The following is a 19,224-nucleotide window of genomic DNA, read 5'->3' on the forward strand; positions in this document are numbered from 1 at the left end:
TGGACCCAGAGGAAAATGTCTCTCAAATTCTGGACCCCCATCACATAGGAGTTTTCTGTATTTATACCTTTTTACCCTATTTATCTCCCAAAAATGGGGTGTTTCCTGTTCCCTTTGCAAGTTCTTAAAGAGCCCTATGTGCTGGGGCCCTGAGACCTCAATCAAAGTCTTGGCATGATGCCAGCACTGATAACTTCATCTGGGAAGGTTTAATGGCTTCTCTGAAATGGGAATAGTCTTATTTTCCTTATTATTAAGCAAGCAATTATTTACAGAAGCCAAGTAGCAGGGTTAAAATTTCAAACAGCAGTTTTTATATAAGAAGGATGCTTCATGAGGTGCTTGGCTATGTTACTGTGTGTGGAGAAAAGCTAGCTAAACCTACCTGTGACACAGACCCGAAGGCGACCCTCTCCCCCTTGTGCCCACAGCCCCCCTTGAGCCCTGTCTTCTGGCATTTATGCTCTTGTATAATCCTCTCCCTTTAGTGCAACTGAGATCTATGGCTTGTTTTAATCCAGGAGAATACACTAAAAGTGAAGGAATTTTGCAGATGTAATCAAGGCCCCAAATCAGTTGATTTTAAGTTCATCCAAAGGAATGTATCCTGAGTGGGCCTGACTTAATGAGGAGAAAGCTTCTAAAAGAGAGACACCTCTGCTGGCCTTGAAGAAACAAGCTACAATGATGTGAATTGCCCATCAATTAAAAATCAACCTTAAATTCCACTTAAGGGAGCAGAGAGTCTTAAGTACTCAGAGGACATCACTGTATTGGAAACTAAAGTTTTCCTTTCACCTTCCTGGATGCTCACCAACTTTATTTCTATTTCTGCCACAGCTTAGATTAAGAGCATATCTATGACCTTGGATTTGGCATCAATATCTTTTCTACACAGGGATTTTGCATGCATTCCCTTAACCATCCTGCAGTGTGAATGTCCAAATTTGTGTAAGTTGCCTGTAGGCCCAGGGAGGACCACTTGGCAGGGAACCCCAAGGGGCCTGGAGCAGCTGAGGGCCTTAGTCCTACATCTGCCAATAACCACAAGAGCTGGGAAAAGGGCTCTGAGCTCCAGGTGAGATGCTGAGAAGGGGGCCCAGCTAAGTCATTGCCAGACTCCTAACCCACAGAAGCTGACGTTATAAATGCATTGGTTTTAAACCTCTACATTTGTGGTAAATTGTGACACACCAACAGAAAACTAGTGACCACTGCTTCCGGAAATAACTTCCTAGAGACAGGCTTGGGTTAAGATAGCGCTCACCTTCGTCCCATTCGTTGAAGTGTTGGATGCAGAGATGAGAGAAAGAAAAGGAAGCTTCCCGGACACCACTGGTCCTATTTCTGAGGACTGTGCCTGGTGCCGCAGCTGGGAAAGCTCCTCATGCAGTGCTCTTGACCCTCACCTGGCTCTTGCCACCCTGTGGAGGCCCAGGTACCCAGGAGGCTGTTCAGCGACCACCTTGTTGTGGTTTGCTGACCTACCCTGTAAAGTTGGGCTAAGCTCTTATTCTCAGCTGTCCAGATGCCCTCTCCGCTCCCCATGCTGTCTGCCTGACCATGTTCCTACCAGTTCTGAAATACCGACTACTGGAACATTCGTGTCTCTAAGCCTCAGGTTCCCCATCCTTAAATTAAGGATTCTAAGAGGACCTGCTTTATAAGGTAAGGGTTAAATGGCAGAGCAGGTGATGCCTGAGCAGAGTCTAGATGCAGAGAGACAATGTGGCCCATTTTTATCCCCAGACCTGCTCTTTCAAGGCCTTTTCTCCAATGTAGGCGTTGGTAAATCCTGACTCCACCCACCCACCCAGCTCCCCACTGCCTCCCTGCAGTCCCTCCACTGGCCTATCTCCTGCTACAGCTCCTGACTCTCACCCTGAGGCATGCCCTAATGCCAGACTTGGCCTTACAGACTCCAGAAGAGGAGTCTCCCCCAAATCTGGTCAAGGGCAGACACCCTGACTCCTCATCATTTCTGAGCCCCACCTGGCAACAATCTGGGACACTGAAAGCACTCAGTGACCTTTGCTGACCTAAGATTAAATGAGACAAATATTTGCTAAAGGTATAAAAGGCCAGGAGCTTTAAATAAGAAATGTGATAATGCCTTATAGACAAGAAAGCAGGCCAGGCCAGACATACAAATAATAACAATAATAATCAGTGGCATCTGTTGAGCACTTACTAAGTGCCTGGCTCTGTTTTAAGCACTTTGTATACATTAACTCAAGTAATCCTCCCAATAACCCCCTGAGGGAAGTACTGAAATTAACCATTGTCTCTGTTTACCACTCAGAGTGCAAGCTCATGGTGGGCAGGGACCGGGTCCTCCAATCTCGTCCTGGGTCTGACACGGGAGCTGCTCACCAGATGTGGAGGGTTCGCAGGCACATTCAGTTTCACCCTCCTGTTCCCCTCACCCCACCTTCACCAGTCCTGTCCCCCTCACTCCGCCGCACACCTGACATCAGAAGCTTCACTTACACTGAAGTAGGATAATGATGTAAGTCTCTAAAGGTTTGATGCACCATATTTGCCTGAAATTATACCTATTGGAATAATAGGTAAAGCTAGTACTGCAAATCCACATTCTATTACCTGAGACAGAGGATCCCAGGGCCAATAGAATACAGGACAGGGTGTGTGTGTGTGTGTGTGTGTGTGTGTGTATCAGAAAGGAAGTTCTTTAAAACAAGCCAGTCCTGAGCTGGCTGCTAGGAAGGTAAAGGAGAGAGGAGAAGGAGGAGAAGGAGGAGAAGAGCATTTCAAGCAGGGGAAAGGGCACATCCGGAGGCCAGAGGCTGTAAGGCCAAGTCTGGCATTAGGGCAAATACAGTTTTCCACTCTCCCACCCGAGTGCCTGGGTGGAGCCTAAAGGCTTGTATTTTTTGAAGTTTTCAGGAAGGTTCTGATGTGCAGTCATTAAATCAGTGACGTCAAGTTCTAACTTGAGAAAAACTGTCCCTTTGGCTCTACACACCACAGTGACTGCTTTGGTGTCCTAGGTCACTCCAGGGAACTGATAGGCTAGGTCTTAAGTGACAAGAACACTTACGTGACCTTGGAACAGCCACCTAACTGTGGGTGCCTCCGTTTCCTCATCTCTACAATGGGGATACTAATAGTAGTATTTAACACAGAGAGTTGTAGGGATTAAATAAGTACAGGAAAAGCCGTTAGAAAGCACAAAGTAAGCATATCATAAATGTTAATTATTACTACCATTATTCTTCTCCCTTACATGAGGCGGTTGGGAATTATTGCCACTTGTTCTCACTCAGTGAAAAGGCTCCACTTTGGTGGCATAAAGGGCATAAGAGGCAGGGAAAGAACTAGGTGTAATCTGCTCTACCCCAGTTTTCCCCACGCTGGCCCAGAGGCCAAGGTGACTTCGTGTTTGTAATGAGTCTCATATGTGATCCTGGATCTACGTTTTTGTCCATCTCCATTAAAATCATCCCAACAAATTTACTAAAGTTGTAAAATAAGTATTTGGTATTAAATATCCTAATAGGATCTTCTAATCACTCAGATTAGGTATTATAATTAATGTCATACGATCGATAAGACTTCAAAGAAGATTCTGTTACACCTTTTTTTCTAAGGAAATATTGATAAGGGTTCTGTTGCAAAGCACAGAACTAACTCTGGCTAATTTAAGCAGAAAAGGAATTGGTCTAGAAAGTCATTTCCTGGCTTCTGCCTTGGATGCAGGGCCCATAAGAAGCATGTTTGAAAGGTGTAGGGCAGCAACAAAATAGGACAAATGTCCACTACACACCAATATTGAAATCAGTTGAAAATACTCTCCAAAGTATAAACATATGAATAATGAGTAGCATGCTCTTCATTGTTGCTTGGCATAGGAAAGAACCAATTTCTCGCCAAGACCTTGAATATGAGCAAGTGCGCTCGCACGTGTGAGCACACACACACACACACACACACACACACACTGAAACTGGCTAATGTGAAAGCTAACCAGCATAAGTCAACAGTAGCCAGAGACCATAAGTGGATTCCATGAATTTATACAATTTAAGTTGAGTCCAGGATCCAGCAGGCCCAGGAATGGAATGTAGTTCCATCTATTGCATACTTGAGAAATTCCCCGGAGAGGCCAAGTGTCTTGATCAAGGGCACAGGGAAGTCAAGGGCATAAACCAACCCAAGTGTTTAACCTTAGGAATGTTTGTCTTCTAAGACAACACTCTCCTTTCTCAGGAAGTCTACCTTCACTGCCTGAGGCCTCACAGATTGGCTTGCTTGTGAATTCTTTACCTGTCTCACCTGGTATGTGAAATTAGTTTGGAAATGAGGTCATTATCATGTTTTCCCGGGTGACGTCCCTGGGCAGACCCTGCTGCACCTCCCCACTGCCAGGTGGCTGAGGCCCAGCACATTGACGTCAGGGCACTGCCCAGAGAAGCAGCCTATGTCAGCAGCATGTCTCGGAGGGAGACAGGTAAGCAGTAAACATCAAGGGGATCGCTAGATAGAGCCACACCCTGAGTGCAGGGGAAGCGAGAAAGAAGAATGAGGGGGTGTGAGCTGGTAATGAGTTCCATTCATGGGCAGCTCTCCACATGAGAACCTGAGTGCATGACCGCGGACACCTTTCCATGAGGTCCCCTGTCAAGCCCCATGACATTCAGTATATGGCTAATTTGCATATTCCTCTATTATATAGGTAGATAATATATACAAATAGTAAATGCTATATAATAAAGAGCTAATATGCTAATTAGACAGAACAGCAGAATGACTATCCGGACAATCTTCCGGACAAAGCCAGGGCTGTGAGGGCTGGACGAGGCTACAAGGGCCGAGCCCCTTGCACAGATGTTTTGCATTGGGCCTCTAATATGTACATAAATAATAAAATGATAGCACACATGTTGCCCTATAAAAGGCGCCCAGTCATGATTGGAGTGGATCCGGGTGATCAGTGACTTTAAGGCCCCCTGGCTAGTTGGTTCCTGTCCTATTTGCTGAACCACTGAAGGATATCAGCACCAAGCCTGGGGAGCAGAGTCAAGGCACGAGTGACCTTTCTCTCCATCCCGGCCTCTTTTCTCAGCTTTTGAAGACCATCCTTTCCCCACGTCAAATGCTTTGTCAACGAGGCTCATCTGATAGCCACTCCTTTCCCTCCAGACTGATGTACGATGACACATTGGGTGGTTCTCCAACACTGCAAAGTGTTAACCAGCCAGGTGTTCCCACAGAGAGGCGTTTATCGCCCACTCTGGAATGAAAGGTACCTCGCCCACGATAGTGTAATTCTTGGCACACAGGTAGAAAAATGTTTTCTGAAGGGTATTAGGCCTAGATAAGCTTTAAATAGCTTTTTAAAGTGACCTAAGGTGGAAGAGGGGCCAGAAGGGATAGTCCACGGTTTTTCTCTGGGGTTGACCTTATTCTCCTGGTCAAGAGAAGCTCCTGGGGTCCTAGTAGGGATGGAGAACCTGGGGTCCCTGCATCACCTGCTCCCTCCAGAATCTGCCATGGCAACGTGTCTGTTGTGGGGAGGGGGAGGTGGCTTCCTTCCCCTTCTCTGCCACAGCTTAGCAGATACTCACATAATTGTATTATAATGCCTTCCATAGTCTTGCTACCTTTGACTATGTCACTTGTCTCAGGATGATTCAGAAAGGACCTAGCATCAAGGAGACTGGGCCCCCAGAGTGAACCTCAGTCTGCTCTGTGGCATTGTAACTGCTAACTTCTCTGGGCCTCAATGTCCTATAGCAGGCTTCTTGGAAGATACTAAAATCCCAAGAAGATTCAATGGAATCCAGTGAACTTCAGAAATAAAATTGTTTAGTTTTCTTTCAATTGATAGCTTTTTACCTTTACAGTGCCCTGGCAACCTGTCTATTTTGTTGTTGTTGTTGTTTTGTTGTTGTTGTTGTGGGACTCTCCATATGTCTGTAAATGAGTCCAGTTCTTACCAGTGCAGAAGGACTAATTGGAAACAGCACAGGTTTCTTTCTAGCCAAGGACTCCATCCATGTTGCAAAGATGCGTTTTGAAGTCTAGCCTAGAATCCTGGGGCAACGAAAAGTCAGTCCTTTAACAGAAGCCTGCTTTTGGTAGCCACCCCCACATCACACAGAAGTTCTACTTTCTCTCCCTTCCCAGGGGATAAAAGGGTAGGAAATACAGAGGGGAACTGACTTGACTTCTGAAGTAGAGGAAGTATTCAATACAGAAGGACTAAATATCCTGCCACACCCGAGGGAGAAACCCAGGGATCCTGACTCTAAGCACTGGCAGTCTTCACAGGATCAGGGTGCTGACAGATATCAGTACAGTACAGGCATACCCCAGTGGCATGCAGCACTCCTGGTGTCTCTCTCTCCCTCCCTTTAATCCTTTCCCTCCTGCTTCCTGGCCCTATATGACATCTGGGCTATCATGTCCATGTGTAGCTCATTCAGAGTAACACATTTTTTTTAAAGGACCTCTGGGGGACATGACCGCAAATGAATGGGTCGACCAGTGGGTGGGAATTGATGTTACTGTGGCAGAGAAGTCGGAAGGAGACTTGAGAACAGTTGGGTCTTTCTGTAGAGCTAACTCCCTACCTGGTAATTGTCTGGTTTTGCTTAAGCATAGAGATCAGCCTTGACCTTGGCCTATTCATTGAGACCGATGGAGAATGAAAGAAAAAGGCAAAGCCTTGTGCATTCTGCTCTAGCTGGCAATTTAAAAAAATGTCTTTGGCTTCAGGAAGAATGTTTCTCTTTGCACAGCTGCGAGGGTCTGGGTGAATCAAGGCAGCAGAGAGGACAGAGCTGATGCCCCAGCCTGAGGTCTGAAACCCGGGTTTACCAGGTCCCAGCTCTGTGGCCTCGGTCGGAGGACCCTGCCTCTCTGAGCTTCAGTTTCCTCATCTGTAACGTGGGAGTAATTACAGGACCTACCACAGCATTCAAGGAGTCAATGTGAGTAAGGTGTTCAGAACATCACATGGCCACAGCTATTCGGTTATAAATCCATTATCCGGCATCCCAACATGCAGAGACCAAAGAATGAGGAATACTTCCTCTACTTCATAAGTCAAGTCACTTCCCCTCTGTACCTCCTACCCTTTTATCCCCTGTCATAGCCCAATCTCTTTCCCAACACTTTCCACTTCAAGCACCATATACTCTGGGGATGGGGATAAGCAGCTATGCCAAAATAAAACAACAACAACAAAAACTACAAAAACCTGTGACTCCATGACTGTTTTTATAATTCTATAGGTCATGGAATGGATTCTAAAGTCAAGGACCACTCTTTAGGAAGTCTGTTTATACTATGCTCATTGGGGTGACCTATGAGCAGCTGGAAGGCCCACTGCCCGTCAAAGTTCTCTCCCACATTTGCACCATTTAAAGGGAAATTTCCACCGTGAGACTCCCTTTTCCAGGTTCAGCTATTCACACGAACCTTTGTTAGGTCATGAGGAATGTTCCCTTAATGGACCATGCAGCAGTCACGGAACTCTGGTTAATTACAGACGTCTGGGACCCTCTCCCGAAGACTCTGATTCACAAGTTTGTGCTGGGATTTGGAAAGTGTCCCAGGTGGTTGGTGAGATCATGCAAAGCAGGGAAACCCTGATCCAGTGATGACTGCCAAGGCCCAGTGTCAGGATCCCCGGTTTCTCCCTCAGCTTATGCAGAGCAACACAGTGCACAGGCCCCGGCAGGTTACCTTGTCTGTGATGAGAGTTAAATCTCTTCCTCCCTCAAAGGGACTGTGTGAGGATAAAACCAAGAGACTCAAAGATGCTCCAATAACTCTACGGACCCATAAGGAACCATTTTAAGAGGGTATAGAAAATAAGGTGAGGGCAGGGAATGCACGCCTCGTGGACGTGTCTTCAATATGAGGTTAAAGCAGTTGAACTTGATGTAGCAGGTAAAGGAGTGGGTGTGATAAAGACAGTATTCTAGGAAGATTAAGCCAATGGTATCAAACATGGTAGATGAGAGGTGAGAGAGGCTCTAGGCAGGATGCCCTCTTAGAGAGTGAAGAGGAAATGAAAGGATAGGAAGCAAGGAAATAAATCATTTCTATGGAAGAGACAGGTTGTTGTTTGTCAAACCTACTTCCCTTTTTTTTTTTCTGGCAAGGCAACTAGATGGCACTTGAGGTCTGAACTATGAAAATAGGTTGGAAGGGACCTAGCCACTTCCAGGCAGGGACCATGCACACCTTCCAGGTGATCCACCTGTGCTGCCCAATGCAGAGGCCATCAGAGAAGTTGGCAGCCCTCGGGTATGGCAGGATATGGAGAGGGAGGAGCCTGAGCAGGGAAGACAATTCATCAAACATGGCATTGGGCTATTGTATGAACAAGTTCATGGGCTGTGGTTTCAGCAGTGGGGCGTAAACTGACCAACAGAATGCCTTACTTTTGAACAATGAAAACTCTAGTTTACAAAAGGGGTTTGAATTTATCTTATTGACAAAATAATACTGCTAGACAGATCAGATCTCTGTTATACTCATGAAGTCCCCAAAACAGGAGAGGACACACAACTTTCCCAAGTGGCTCTCCTCTCCTGGAGTTCTCAGGTCAAGCCCTGTCCAGAACCCTTTATCCCCACAGGACAAATCTGAGGCATTTGTGATAAAGAACCACAGACAAATTAGAAAGACACTGTGGATCCTAGATTTTATGATATGACTGTAAAATGCCACAGTATCCAAAAGAACAAATGAATGAAAGGCAGGTGAGATTGCCCACACCCTCCTGCTATATTTACCGGTCTCTGCTCACTGATAGAATTAGGAAGAAGAGGCCTGCATTGAGGGGAGAGGAGCCTTGGGCTGAGTCAAGAAATCTATATCGGTTGCCATGACAGCGTCCCCAATTGGATTTTTAAAAGACAGTAACTGGAACAATGGTTTTCACTTCTTCATTCTAGGCAATGGGTTCTCAGTCTCCATTCACTACACATGCTCTCTTTTACCTTTAGTGGTTTTCCTTCAGTGGTACTTGTTTCTTTCCCCCTTACTATAGGATGATAAACAGAAGTAGGGAAATCCTCTTAAAATTCCTAGAGGTTGGTTCGGGGTGTAGAGTAACCAGCAGAAAACTTCTGGAACACCACAGCCTATAGGGGACCTCCCACTTCAAAATACTTCTCCACTGATGCAGCAGCACCAGGCACTCTATCTTTAGGTAATAAAGCACTTCCTCACTTCTAAAATATAATTGCATTGCCCACAAGCACTTGGTAGCACATGCAGTCTTCTACATTATAAATAAAAGTTCCAAATCGCTCAGCCTGCCATCAGTGGTGCCTCAGGATCCAACCCTAACTTATATTTCTGTCCACCTTCCCGACATCCCCTCACACTCTCTGCCACAGCCAGGCAGAACACTTAGTTCTTCCGTACACATCCGGCCATTTCTTACTTCTACATGAGCCATTGTCCACAGAGTTCCCTTCGTCTGGGATGTTACATTTATTTCCTACCTTTTTCATCACCTTGACTAACTCAGCTTAGGCCTCATTCCTCCCCTCATCCGGGCATTTTCTAAAGGGCAGTCCTTATTTCTTTACCCTTCTCCACACTTCCTCCTTCAGGGAAATTATTCCTTCAACTTATTCTGCTCCTAACAGAAGTTCATAGTCAAACCCACATCCCTACTCTTGACCTTCCCCTCATTCTTCATTCCGATTTTCCAGCATGTAAAGGATATTGTGCTTGCCTGGTCTGTCATTCCCTAAAACAGAACAGTTCTAAAACCATATTCTCCTCATTAATGACAAGTCCCTTCGTCATGACACTATTTCTATCAGTCACAGGGATTTGTGGTTAAAAGGAAACAGAAAGCTCAAGCTCAATTAGTTTATCAGCACTCAACCCATTTACAACATTTTACATGGCAAAATAATGGGCAAGCCCATCAAGGGTGTCACCATTCCAAATATGGAAACCAGTCTCTCCAGAGGTGAATTACCCGAAAGTACAGGTGCACATATTTCTTTCAAGGCCTGTGCCCAATTTTGTGTTCACATCACTCTCTCAAAGCATGCTGTTCCGTTCAGCCCTAGTTTAGGCTCATTATCACCTCCTGGCAGGAACACGGAAGAATCCTCCTCATAGGCCTCTGCCTCAAGGCTCTCTGTATCCCAACGAGGTCACAGTGAACACAGTCATAAGGGCAAAGGACAAAATCAGCAGCAGCTCACATTTTATCTCACTTTCTTCCTTAAATCCATCCGCAGCATGCATCCCAAAGTGTTAGATTATGAATTTTTCTGATAAGAGCAGGCAAAACTAGATGATTTTAAAGAGGTTTTCCCAAATCAGAAATTCTATGATGTTTTATGATTTCTGGTCCCATTTTACAGAAGAGGAAACTTGAATAAGTTTCACACAAACAATGGGTGGCAGATCCAGATCTGGAATCCAGGTCTTCTAAAAATCTTCCCGCCACATCATGCAATGTAGCATATGGACCTTTCTAAGCAGGGGCCAAATCAAGCTCCGGTTCTGTGTAAAAACTTGGTTACTTACTCTCCATTACTCACAAGGGGGCAAAAACCACTGCCTGCCATTCAAAACCAGCCTCACTGGTTGTGTGTGTGTATGTGTGTGTTTTCATCTTGTTTTCAACTGCACTCTCCATATACCATTCCCTTCAGCCAACCTTGTATAGCCACTGTGTCCTGAACATCCTCACCGCCATACCGTTGCTGGACTTGACCTGTTACCCACTCCTAGCTACTCTGTGCACCCTAATAATTTTTAAAGGACAACGCTGTTCCTGCCTCCTCCCCAAAGTAGGTCTGGATACCTCATTCAAACCACACTGGTCCCCTCATTTGAACCCTTCATTTCATGTCCTGCCACTCATGTGGCCCTAGGCCTCCTTACATTTTTGCTTCTCAGCTGTGAGTTCATGGACTGCTGGACCCCATCTTCCTAGCTTCTGCTTCCCCTCTCTGCTTCCAGTTTTCAGTTTCTCAGAGTAGGTGGCTCCATACACACGTTTGTAAACTGGCCAACTGATTGATTGATTGGTTGTAATCCCTTCATTCCAGAAATTCTTTATCTTACTAACATTTCCTTCATGCCTAGCTTTTAAAATTACTTGTCACTCCCATGTCATAAAAAAAAAAATTACAAAGGCATAAAATCAAGTTATAAAAGAAAGGTCAAAAGCATTCCTTTCCTCCCTTTCCTGGTTTATTTGTGGGTAATCTGGGGTGATTCATGCTACCAGCATCTCTGCCTCAGCCTCCTCCATGCTATGAAATGCATGATCCCAATGAATTTGATCTTGCCCTTTGTGTACTGGGTAGTTCAGCCCTATTCACCCATGGTCCGGGCCAAAGGTTCTCAGTCTCTGATGATCTCCAAATCACCCAGGGGTAGTTTTGTAGGTACAGATGCATGGGCCTCACCCAGTCCTCCTGAATCTGAACCGCTGTGGACAGGACCTGGGCAGGTCCATGTGAAGAAGCTTGGCAGTGACTTTTTCACGCCGTGAGGCTGAGCACCATTGGCCTCGCCATGGTTCACCGTGAATGCTACAGTAAATACAGTCCGAAGACTGGCAGAGCTACGGGTGCACCTAGAGTTAACAATCCCATTTCTTTTTCCCAGATAAGATTCATTTCAGTTCTGACAGCAGACTATCTGACTTATCTTTAAAGAATTTCACAGTTCAGAGCTAGGCTGCTCCTTGAGTAAATATGTGAGTTTCCAAAGTAGATTCGCACTCATGGGCTGGCTGAGAAGTGTTCCCAGTAGCTGGAGCTGACCCCTCAGAACACCGGCAGGGACAAATCTCAGTGCCTCTGGGTGGGAGGCACTGACTCACGTTTTCAGGAAACCCCTGCTTGACCACTTGGCTTCTTCACTATTTCTCTCTCCATCCTTGTGACAAAGACAGCTGAGGATGCCTCCTTGGTAACAGTTTTAAAAGACAGCAGGTGTTGAGAATCTGTTATGTTCTCCAGCTCTCTGAGCAGCAGCCCCATCAGAGGCAGACCGAACAGGGATGATGTGCTCCAGCTCCCAGTGTCTGCGTCCTGGCTCCAGCAACGAGGCAGGGGCGGTCAGGACTGAATCTGACCTCTCCAACACATCAAGGGAAGAAGCTCAAGGGTTTACCGCAGCTTCTCACCATTTGGGCTATACTGGACCTTCAGAGGGGGTTTGACTTATGCCCCAGACTCATACACAGTTTGTTCAATACTCACACCAACTCCATTATCACCATTGCCCTGGTAAAAAAAACAAAAAAACAAAACTGTGGCCCAGAAAGGCCAAGCAGCCTGTCCTAGACCACACAGCAGGTAACCCACAGCCTGACACTCTTCCATTGTACCTCCTGCCACGAACATGGGCCTAGCACCCAGCAACTCAAGAATGAGAAGCTGTGACCTGTCTAAATCTTTGGGCTCTTTGCTGGGTGAAGTCACTCAGATAAACAACATAAGTCAGTAGGAAATCAGCAGCTGACACCACTGCATCTGCAGATCCCCCGTCCTCACTCCCACTACATGCTGAACGGCACCTGAGATGTGCCTCAGCCGACACCTGACACTAGCCCTCCCATGGGTGTGTTAACAGGAAAAGACGCACTCACTGACATAGCAGGGAAGATGAATTTGTGTATCGGATTATTGACTGCAGATCAAAAGCTGGAGGTGGTGAGGAAGAAAAACATTTGCTTAATGTGATGAAGCAAATGAAAAGCCTGCTGAACCCAGGCTTAGGCAAGCTGCCCAATGTGCCCGAACAGCCAGCGGGCCGCAGGGGCCTGTGAGGGAGCGCCACGAGACTGGCTCTCGTCTGTTCTGGAAGTCAAATGACCACACGTGGGTCATCATGACTTGGCTTGACCCTGCACCCCTGTCAGAGCCTTCCGGATCACTCAGTAAATGGAGGGATTAGTCATTTCTGCCGGACAATCGGCAGGACTCCATTCTATTCCCCCCGCTCCCCCATGCTGAACGGATGACTCTTTGACCCCAGGCACTGACGGTTCTGGAGTCCCGTGGCTATCAGCAACTGTTAGCCGAGCACTGATTGGGCACAAGCTCTCTACCTGCCACACTCCTGATCACGACGCCCTGAGGCTGTTGCAAGTTCTGGACATTAATCTGCACCAGGCAGCCCACCAGTTTCAGCTGTGGCATAAACTGCCTGCCTCTCAGACCCCCCTCCGTCTATGACTCAGAAGCTCTCCTGTAGAGCCGTACCTGGGGGTGGGGGTATAAAATTGTTTCTGGCCCCACCCACAGGAACTTGGATGTAGTTGGCCTGGGGAGCAGTATGGCATCAGGAGTTTTAAAAGTTCCCCAAACAATCTGGAAATGCAGCCAACCTTGAGAACCACTGGTTTCTGTAGAAACCCACAGTCATGGCCCCAAGAAGCATTTATAGCAAATGGGTCCCCCATCAGCACCTCACTTCGTGGCTTTCTACATCCTGGGGTGAGGCTGGGGATGGATGAGTCAATGCAGATGGGAGGAATGCCTTGATCTCTCACTGCTCAGCACATCCTGTGTTTGCCGTTCTAAATCACTTTCTGTTTTGCTTTAACTTCCTTGCTCTTTTTTCTTTCAATAAAAACACTCAGCTCCAGCTATCTATTCTCTAACCTGTTTCCTCCCTTTATGATCATAGTCCAAGCTACATATGATCTCATTTATTCTCAAAAGAGCCCTGAGAGTGAGGAAGGAGCCAGGCTTTTGTATCCTAAGGAGAATCAGGGACCTGCAGATCAAGAAAGGTTCTGGGAGCCATGGAATTCACATCATTATTTCACTTCCATGTGCAATTTTCCATTTACAAAGCGCTTCCACCTACTGGCTGCTGTGGAATCTGGCTATTGACAGCAAATCTGTGGTGACAGTATTTTCATAACCAGGGAGCCACGTAGCCTGATTGGCCCTGATCAATTCCAGAATGCACCTGTTGTCCCAGCCTAATTATTTGTGGCCCCTTTTCACTCTCATAAGCATCTTGATTTAGACAATAAATGATATGGTTGGTCACCTTGTACATAACCACCTTCTTGTTTCAAGAGGGGCCTATTGAGACTTGGAGAAGCTAAGTAATCTGTTCAGAGTCACTCAGCTAACTGGAAGCAGAGACAACACTTGAACTCGGGTCCTGTGTCTCCAGACCTCTGCTCCCACACGTGGATGTTATGGAACAATAGATTCAGAGCTTACTTCCTCCAACCTTTCTTATTATAGATGAAGAAACAAAACACATTGGGAGGTGATCTCTTAAAAGTCACAATCAGAATGTTCCCTGGGATGGAAAGCCTTGGGGTGCAGAGCAGGGATGGCCAGGCTCCTTGACAGCATCCCATGAGGACATGGGAACAGATTAGTAAGTTATCAGTAATTGTCTTGGATGCCTAACTTGAGAGCCTAACTTGACAAAAGAAGGTACAAGGCCTGACATAAGGGTGTTTACAAAAAAGAATAAGAAATTAGAGTCAGAACCTCTAGATTCAGAAACCAGAACTAGATGCTATTACCCTCTGCTCTGGGCATTTCATGTACCCTCCGCGAGCACAAGTGCAGTTCAACCACAAAATGGAAGTGATCGTCGTTCTTATGTCCTGAGGTTGTTACAAGGAGAGCAAACTGCAGCGCCCCGAGTGCTGACGGCAGCAGGTCTCACGAGGGCCCTGTGAGTCATGTTTGTTTGTTGCCTTCATTTTTCACGAGTGGACTAAGGCTCGCGGACAAGGATGCTGGGGATTCAAGGAGATAAAGTATGTGACTAAGTCCTAAAACGCTGCCTTCTCACACTATTGTTATTAGCAGCTGTGATGGCAACAGATCACGATTATCAACTGATGTGGGCCTGAGTCGTACGTCCTTGAAACTCCCTGGGTGACGGAGGTTGTGTATGACACACCCAGTGGACAGGCGGGGTGGAAGGGTTGCTTCGTGGGAGTGTTGAACATAAGCAACACCATGACTCGTGCTGGGTGGGGCCAGCCTGCCTGGGAGGCTTCCTCAAATGTGAGCTGACAATTACCCTGCTCTTCAGAAAACACCTCGGGTACCTGACCCCTTCAACAAGAAAGCCTTTCTTCCTATGGGAATCATAGAGCTCAGAGAAATGTCAAACTTGGAAATGCCTACTTTTGTAAATCAGGACATTGAAACTGTGCAAACCAAGGCCAGTGTCTTATTTCACAGCTAGAGGGCCAATGCACGAAATTTGTGCAAGGAGTTTGGCCCTCGCAGCCCCGGCTTCGACCAGAAGGTCAGTCAGGAAGGATGTCCAGGAGGTCGTTCGGCCATCCAGTCTAATTAACATATTACCCTTTTATTATTATAGATTATTTTCCATCTTTACTTGTCCCTGTCAATGATAACTACTAACCAGAAACTGAAAAAGCTTTCCTACCTGTTCCCTGCATCAATCTGGTTTTTGAGCTGACCAAGGCCTGCTGGCTCTCATGGATTGCTTTTCTTTGGGGAAAATAAAACAAATGACAGCACGGGCATTTTAGAATTCTTTGGGGGCAGAGCAGCTGTGCAGTGAGCTTTTTACATAAATGGAGAAAACCTCCAAAGCGGCCAACAAGAAATTCCAAAGGTGCCAGGAGAATTGGTCTCCACACCTAGGAGTGGGGCACAGGGTTTCTTTGGCTCTAAAGAGTCAATTTGTGTTTCAAATATCTTTCAGGAACTTGACACTGTGAAACTACCTGCTCCCAGGGAATCTGAGAAAGTCCCAGAATAGCTTTCTTCAAGGAGAGCAGCAAGACTCCCGGCTTTGTTCGAGCCCTCCCTATTCACTCCCCACGCCGCAGGCCTGGAGGCTGAGGCTCAGGTCACCACTGAGGCCCCCACGGCTCAGCCTCCCAGGGGACAAGACCCCTCTCATTACCTGGGTCTGCCAGAGGTCCTGGAAATCCTACCCAGAGGGGTCCCAGAAACCAAATGAGGGCACCAGAAGCCACAGTTGAGGGGAGAGAAACAGGCTGAGAAAAGCAAGTATCACTAAATGACGGGTGCAATTTTTACAGATAATTAAACACAGAGAGAGAGAAAAGAGGGAGGGAAAGAGGGAGAGAGGGAGAGAGGGGAAGAGGGAAGGAGGGAGGGAGGAAGAGAGAGAGAGAGAGAGAGAGAGAGAGAGAGAGAGAGAGAGAGAGAGAGAGAGAGAGAAGAGGGAGGGCGGGAGAAAGAGAGAGAGAGAGAATGAATGTAAAACCCATTGGGAAAATTTTAACAAATCCTCGTGGCACCTGGGCCAACTAGGACAGATCGCTTCCCCGGACCCAGGAAATACACATGCCATTTACATTTCAGGGACCCTAGCCTTCCCTCCGATCTGCACATTTCTAGAGAAACTGCATTTGAAGGGTTTCCTCCCCCTTTGTGAAAGGTCTGGGCTCTCGGGCAGCCTGCAGACTTCCCCTCCCCCAAGTCCTGGCGACTCTGCCTGCACCACCCTGGAGGCAACGCTCCCGCCGCCTCAGGTTTCCCAGCTTCTGCGGTGTCGCACCCGAGGACCGATCAAATGTTTCTTTCTTATTACGCCGGCGGCCGGGAAACGTGCAGGGGCTTCCATCCTTCCTCCCACAGGTTGCAAACCAAGTGAGCGGCTCTGGCATGACGCTGCTTCTGCCTAGGGAGCGGGGCGGCTCTGTGACTTTTCCCTGCGCCCCTGCACGCCAGCCTGCCCGGGCTGACCGACCTGTCCAGCCCTGAGCGGTTCCTGACACCGCCCTGCAGAACCAGGATCACGACAAGACTAATGTTGGGAGGAATGGAGTGTTTGGTTTTCTGCTTTGCAGGGAACAACGCAAGCAAACATCTTTTGTTTCCGTGTGCTTCCCCTTTAGCTCTGAATAATGGAAAAAGGCTTTTAAGAAATGTTATTTTTGCTTTGCCAAAGGTAATGACCACCGATGCTTCCTTTTATTGCGCGCGCACACAGACACACACACACACACACACACACACAGAGAGAGAGAGAGAGAGAGAGAGAGAGAGAGAGAGAGAGAGAGAGAGAGAGAGAGAGAGAGTTTTAGAAGACAGGTTAACGGGTCCAGCCAGGCTCTTAATCCCTCCCTACACCTGAGGATGCCCCTCAAGGAAAGCCAACATCCCGCGGGCAGGGCTCGGGACCCATCGCCGGGACCGCCTGTCCTGCGGCCGCTTGGACAAACTGCCGGCCAACAACTCTCCAAGAAGACAGCCAGACAGACACCTGCCAGACCGCCCCGTGCTCCCTCCGCCCCGGAGCCCGGAGGCCAGGCTCGGGCTTGCAGACGGGCCGCCGGGGCCGGGCCGCCGGGCTGCGCTCCCCGGGGAGGGTGCACGGGTGCACGTGAGCCGGCGCAGGTGCGGGGGCGCCCGGGCGCCGACCTACCTTCACAAAGAGCTCGATCTCGGGGTCCCTGTCGTCCCCGTTGGCTGTCGCCGAGTCCGTCATGCCGTCGGCGCCCGGGGCCACCGTCCCGGGTCGGGGAGGCGCCAGCCCTGCGGCGCCCGGGCCAGCGCTCTGCGCTCCTGCTCCTGCCCGGAGGGGCCCCCCTTCGGAGCGGCGCCCTGGTTAGGTGGTCGCCCCCTTTTCTATTCCTCCAGCCCCGGACCGCGATGCCCGAGGACCGGTCCCGGTGACGCGCGTGAAAAGGAGAGAAACCCGGGAGCGGGAGGTGCAGGGATGGCAGCAGGTCCCTGAGCAACAAGTGCCGGCTGCCTGCGGGAGGTGTCACAGGATCCGCGCCTGTCAGCGATCCCGCAGCCGCCGCCAACGCGCCCAAAATAGCCGTTGCCCGCGGGGCGGGGTCAGCTGGGGTGCGGCGGGAGGGGCGCTCCGCGAGCCGCGGGGCCGCCCCCGAGACTGGCCACCCCGCCGGGCTCGAGGCGTGGACCCAGCGGGTCCCGCCGCCACCGGGGCCCAGAGGATGTCCTAGGAAAGGGAGAGGGAGCAGGAGAGGGGGGCTGAGAGAAGAGGAAGAAGAGAAGGGATGGTTTAGGCCTTTTAAGTTTCTATGATGCAGACTGTCAAACTACAGGGGTAAGGCAAGGGAGGTTGGGGGTGGGGTGGGGCTGTAAGAGATCAACCGAGGGACTTGTATGCATGCATATAAACATAAGCAATGGATACAAGACACTGGGGTGGGGGCAGGTAAAGGCATATGCTAGGGTAGGGGAGACTGGGGGAGAGGTCAAGGAGGCGGGGATAGAGACATATGTACTACTATTTATAATGCTTCAAGCAATAAAAAATAAATAAATGAAATAATTGCATAGACTTCAAAAAAATAAAGCCATTGTAATTTTTAAAAAAATCAAGTTTCAATGATGATGCTTAACCTCCTTCAAATGACATACTACCAGCGTTATCCCCTGGGAAAGGCCCTTCCTGCCTTAGCAATGCTCAGAAGAGAGAGTTGGTGAGGGGGGCGGGAGAGGGAAGGAAAGACCCCAACACAGGGCCGTGGCCATCCTCCTGCTGGGCCAGTAGAGTCAGGGGTGGGCGGGGATCAGCGGCTGGAAGGTAGCGGGGTGAGCCAACCTGATCAGGTGTGGCTGAGCCAAGAATCCCTGTCTTTAACCTTCTGGGCTTGTTATTTCTTTTCTTTCTTTCTTTTTTTTCTTTTGCTTTTTATTCTTTTCCCCCCTTCTACTCTTATTTCTGTTTTCTGTTTGCCTTTAAGTGGAGCCTGATACACTTAGAAAAAAATGCCTGGAATCTTACATTTCATTTGTGAGATTCGTCTATTCTGCTGTGTGCAGGTGTCAATCACCCACTTATATTGGCACAACATATTAACCATTCTTCTGTTTATGGGCATTTGCATAGTTTCCAGTTAATGACTACCATGGTTACTGTTGCCAACAACATTCTATCTGTCAACATCCTTCAGTGAATACATGCACACTCTTCTGTTAGGTACATACTTAGGAGTGGAATTGCTAGGCTGTGTAGAGTATGCGAAGGTGCTGCTTGAGTAAATTCGGCCAGATGGTTTTCCAAAGTGGTTGTACCAATTAATATTGCCACCCTTCGTTTCTATTAAAAACAAGTACTAGGTCTTTTACATCTGAACTCTGGTCAAACTCTGTCTGTTTCCTTTGCCTTCTTGTTAGCTAATCTTGTTTGTGCTCTGTCTTGCTTTATTTACAAATATAATTTTTTTCAGAGCTTTATTTAAAAAAAATAATCATTTGACGATAAAAATTAGTAATAGTTGCCCTAGCC

The 19,224-nt window shown here is 47.9% G+C and overlaps 1 protein-coding gene across 1 annotated transcript in view; it reads right to left on the reverse strand.

The window, feature by feature from the left end:
• The window catches only part of CLIC5 (chloride intracellular channel 5), an 86,756-nt gene extending 68,796 nt beyond the window's left edge, over nt 1–17,960 (reverse strand). The window contains exon 1 of the mRNA XM_084889849.1: nt 17,386–17,960. Within this exon, the coding sequence (XP_084745975.1) occupies nt 17,386–17,448 (63 nt within the window). The 5' untranslated portion in view covers nt 17,449–17,960. The remainder of the gene's footprint in view (nt 1–17,385) is intronic.
• Nucleotides 17,961–19,224: the final 1,264 nt, after the last annotated feature.

The sequence above is a fragment of the Pipistrellus hanaki genome, assembly GCF_964339955.1.
Source record: "Pipistrellus hanaki genome assembly, chromosome: 7".
Classification (NCBI taxonomy): Eukaryota; Metazoa; Chordata; class Mammalia; order Chiroptera; family Vespertilionidae; genus Pipistrellus; species Pipistrellus hanaki.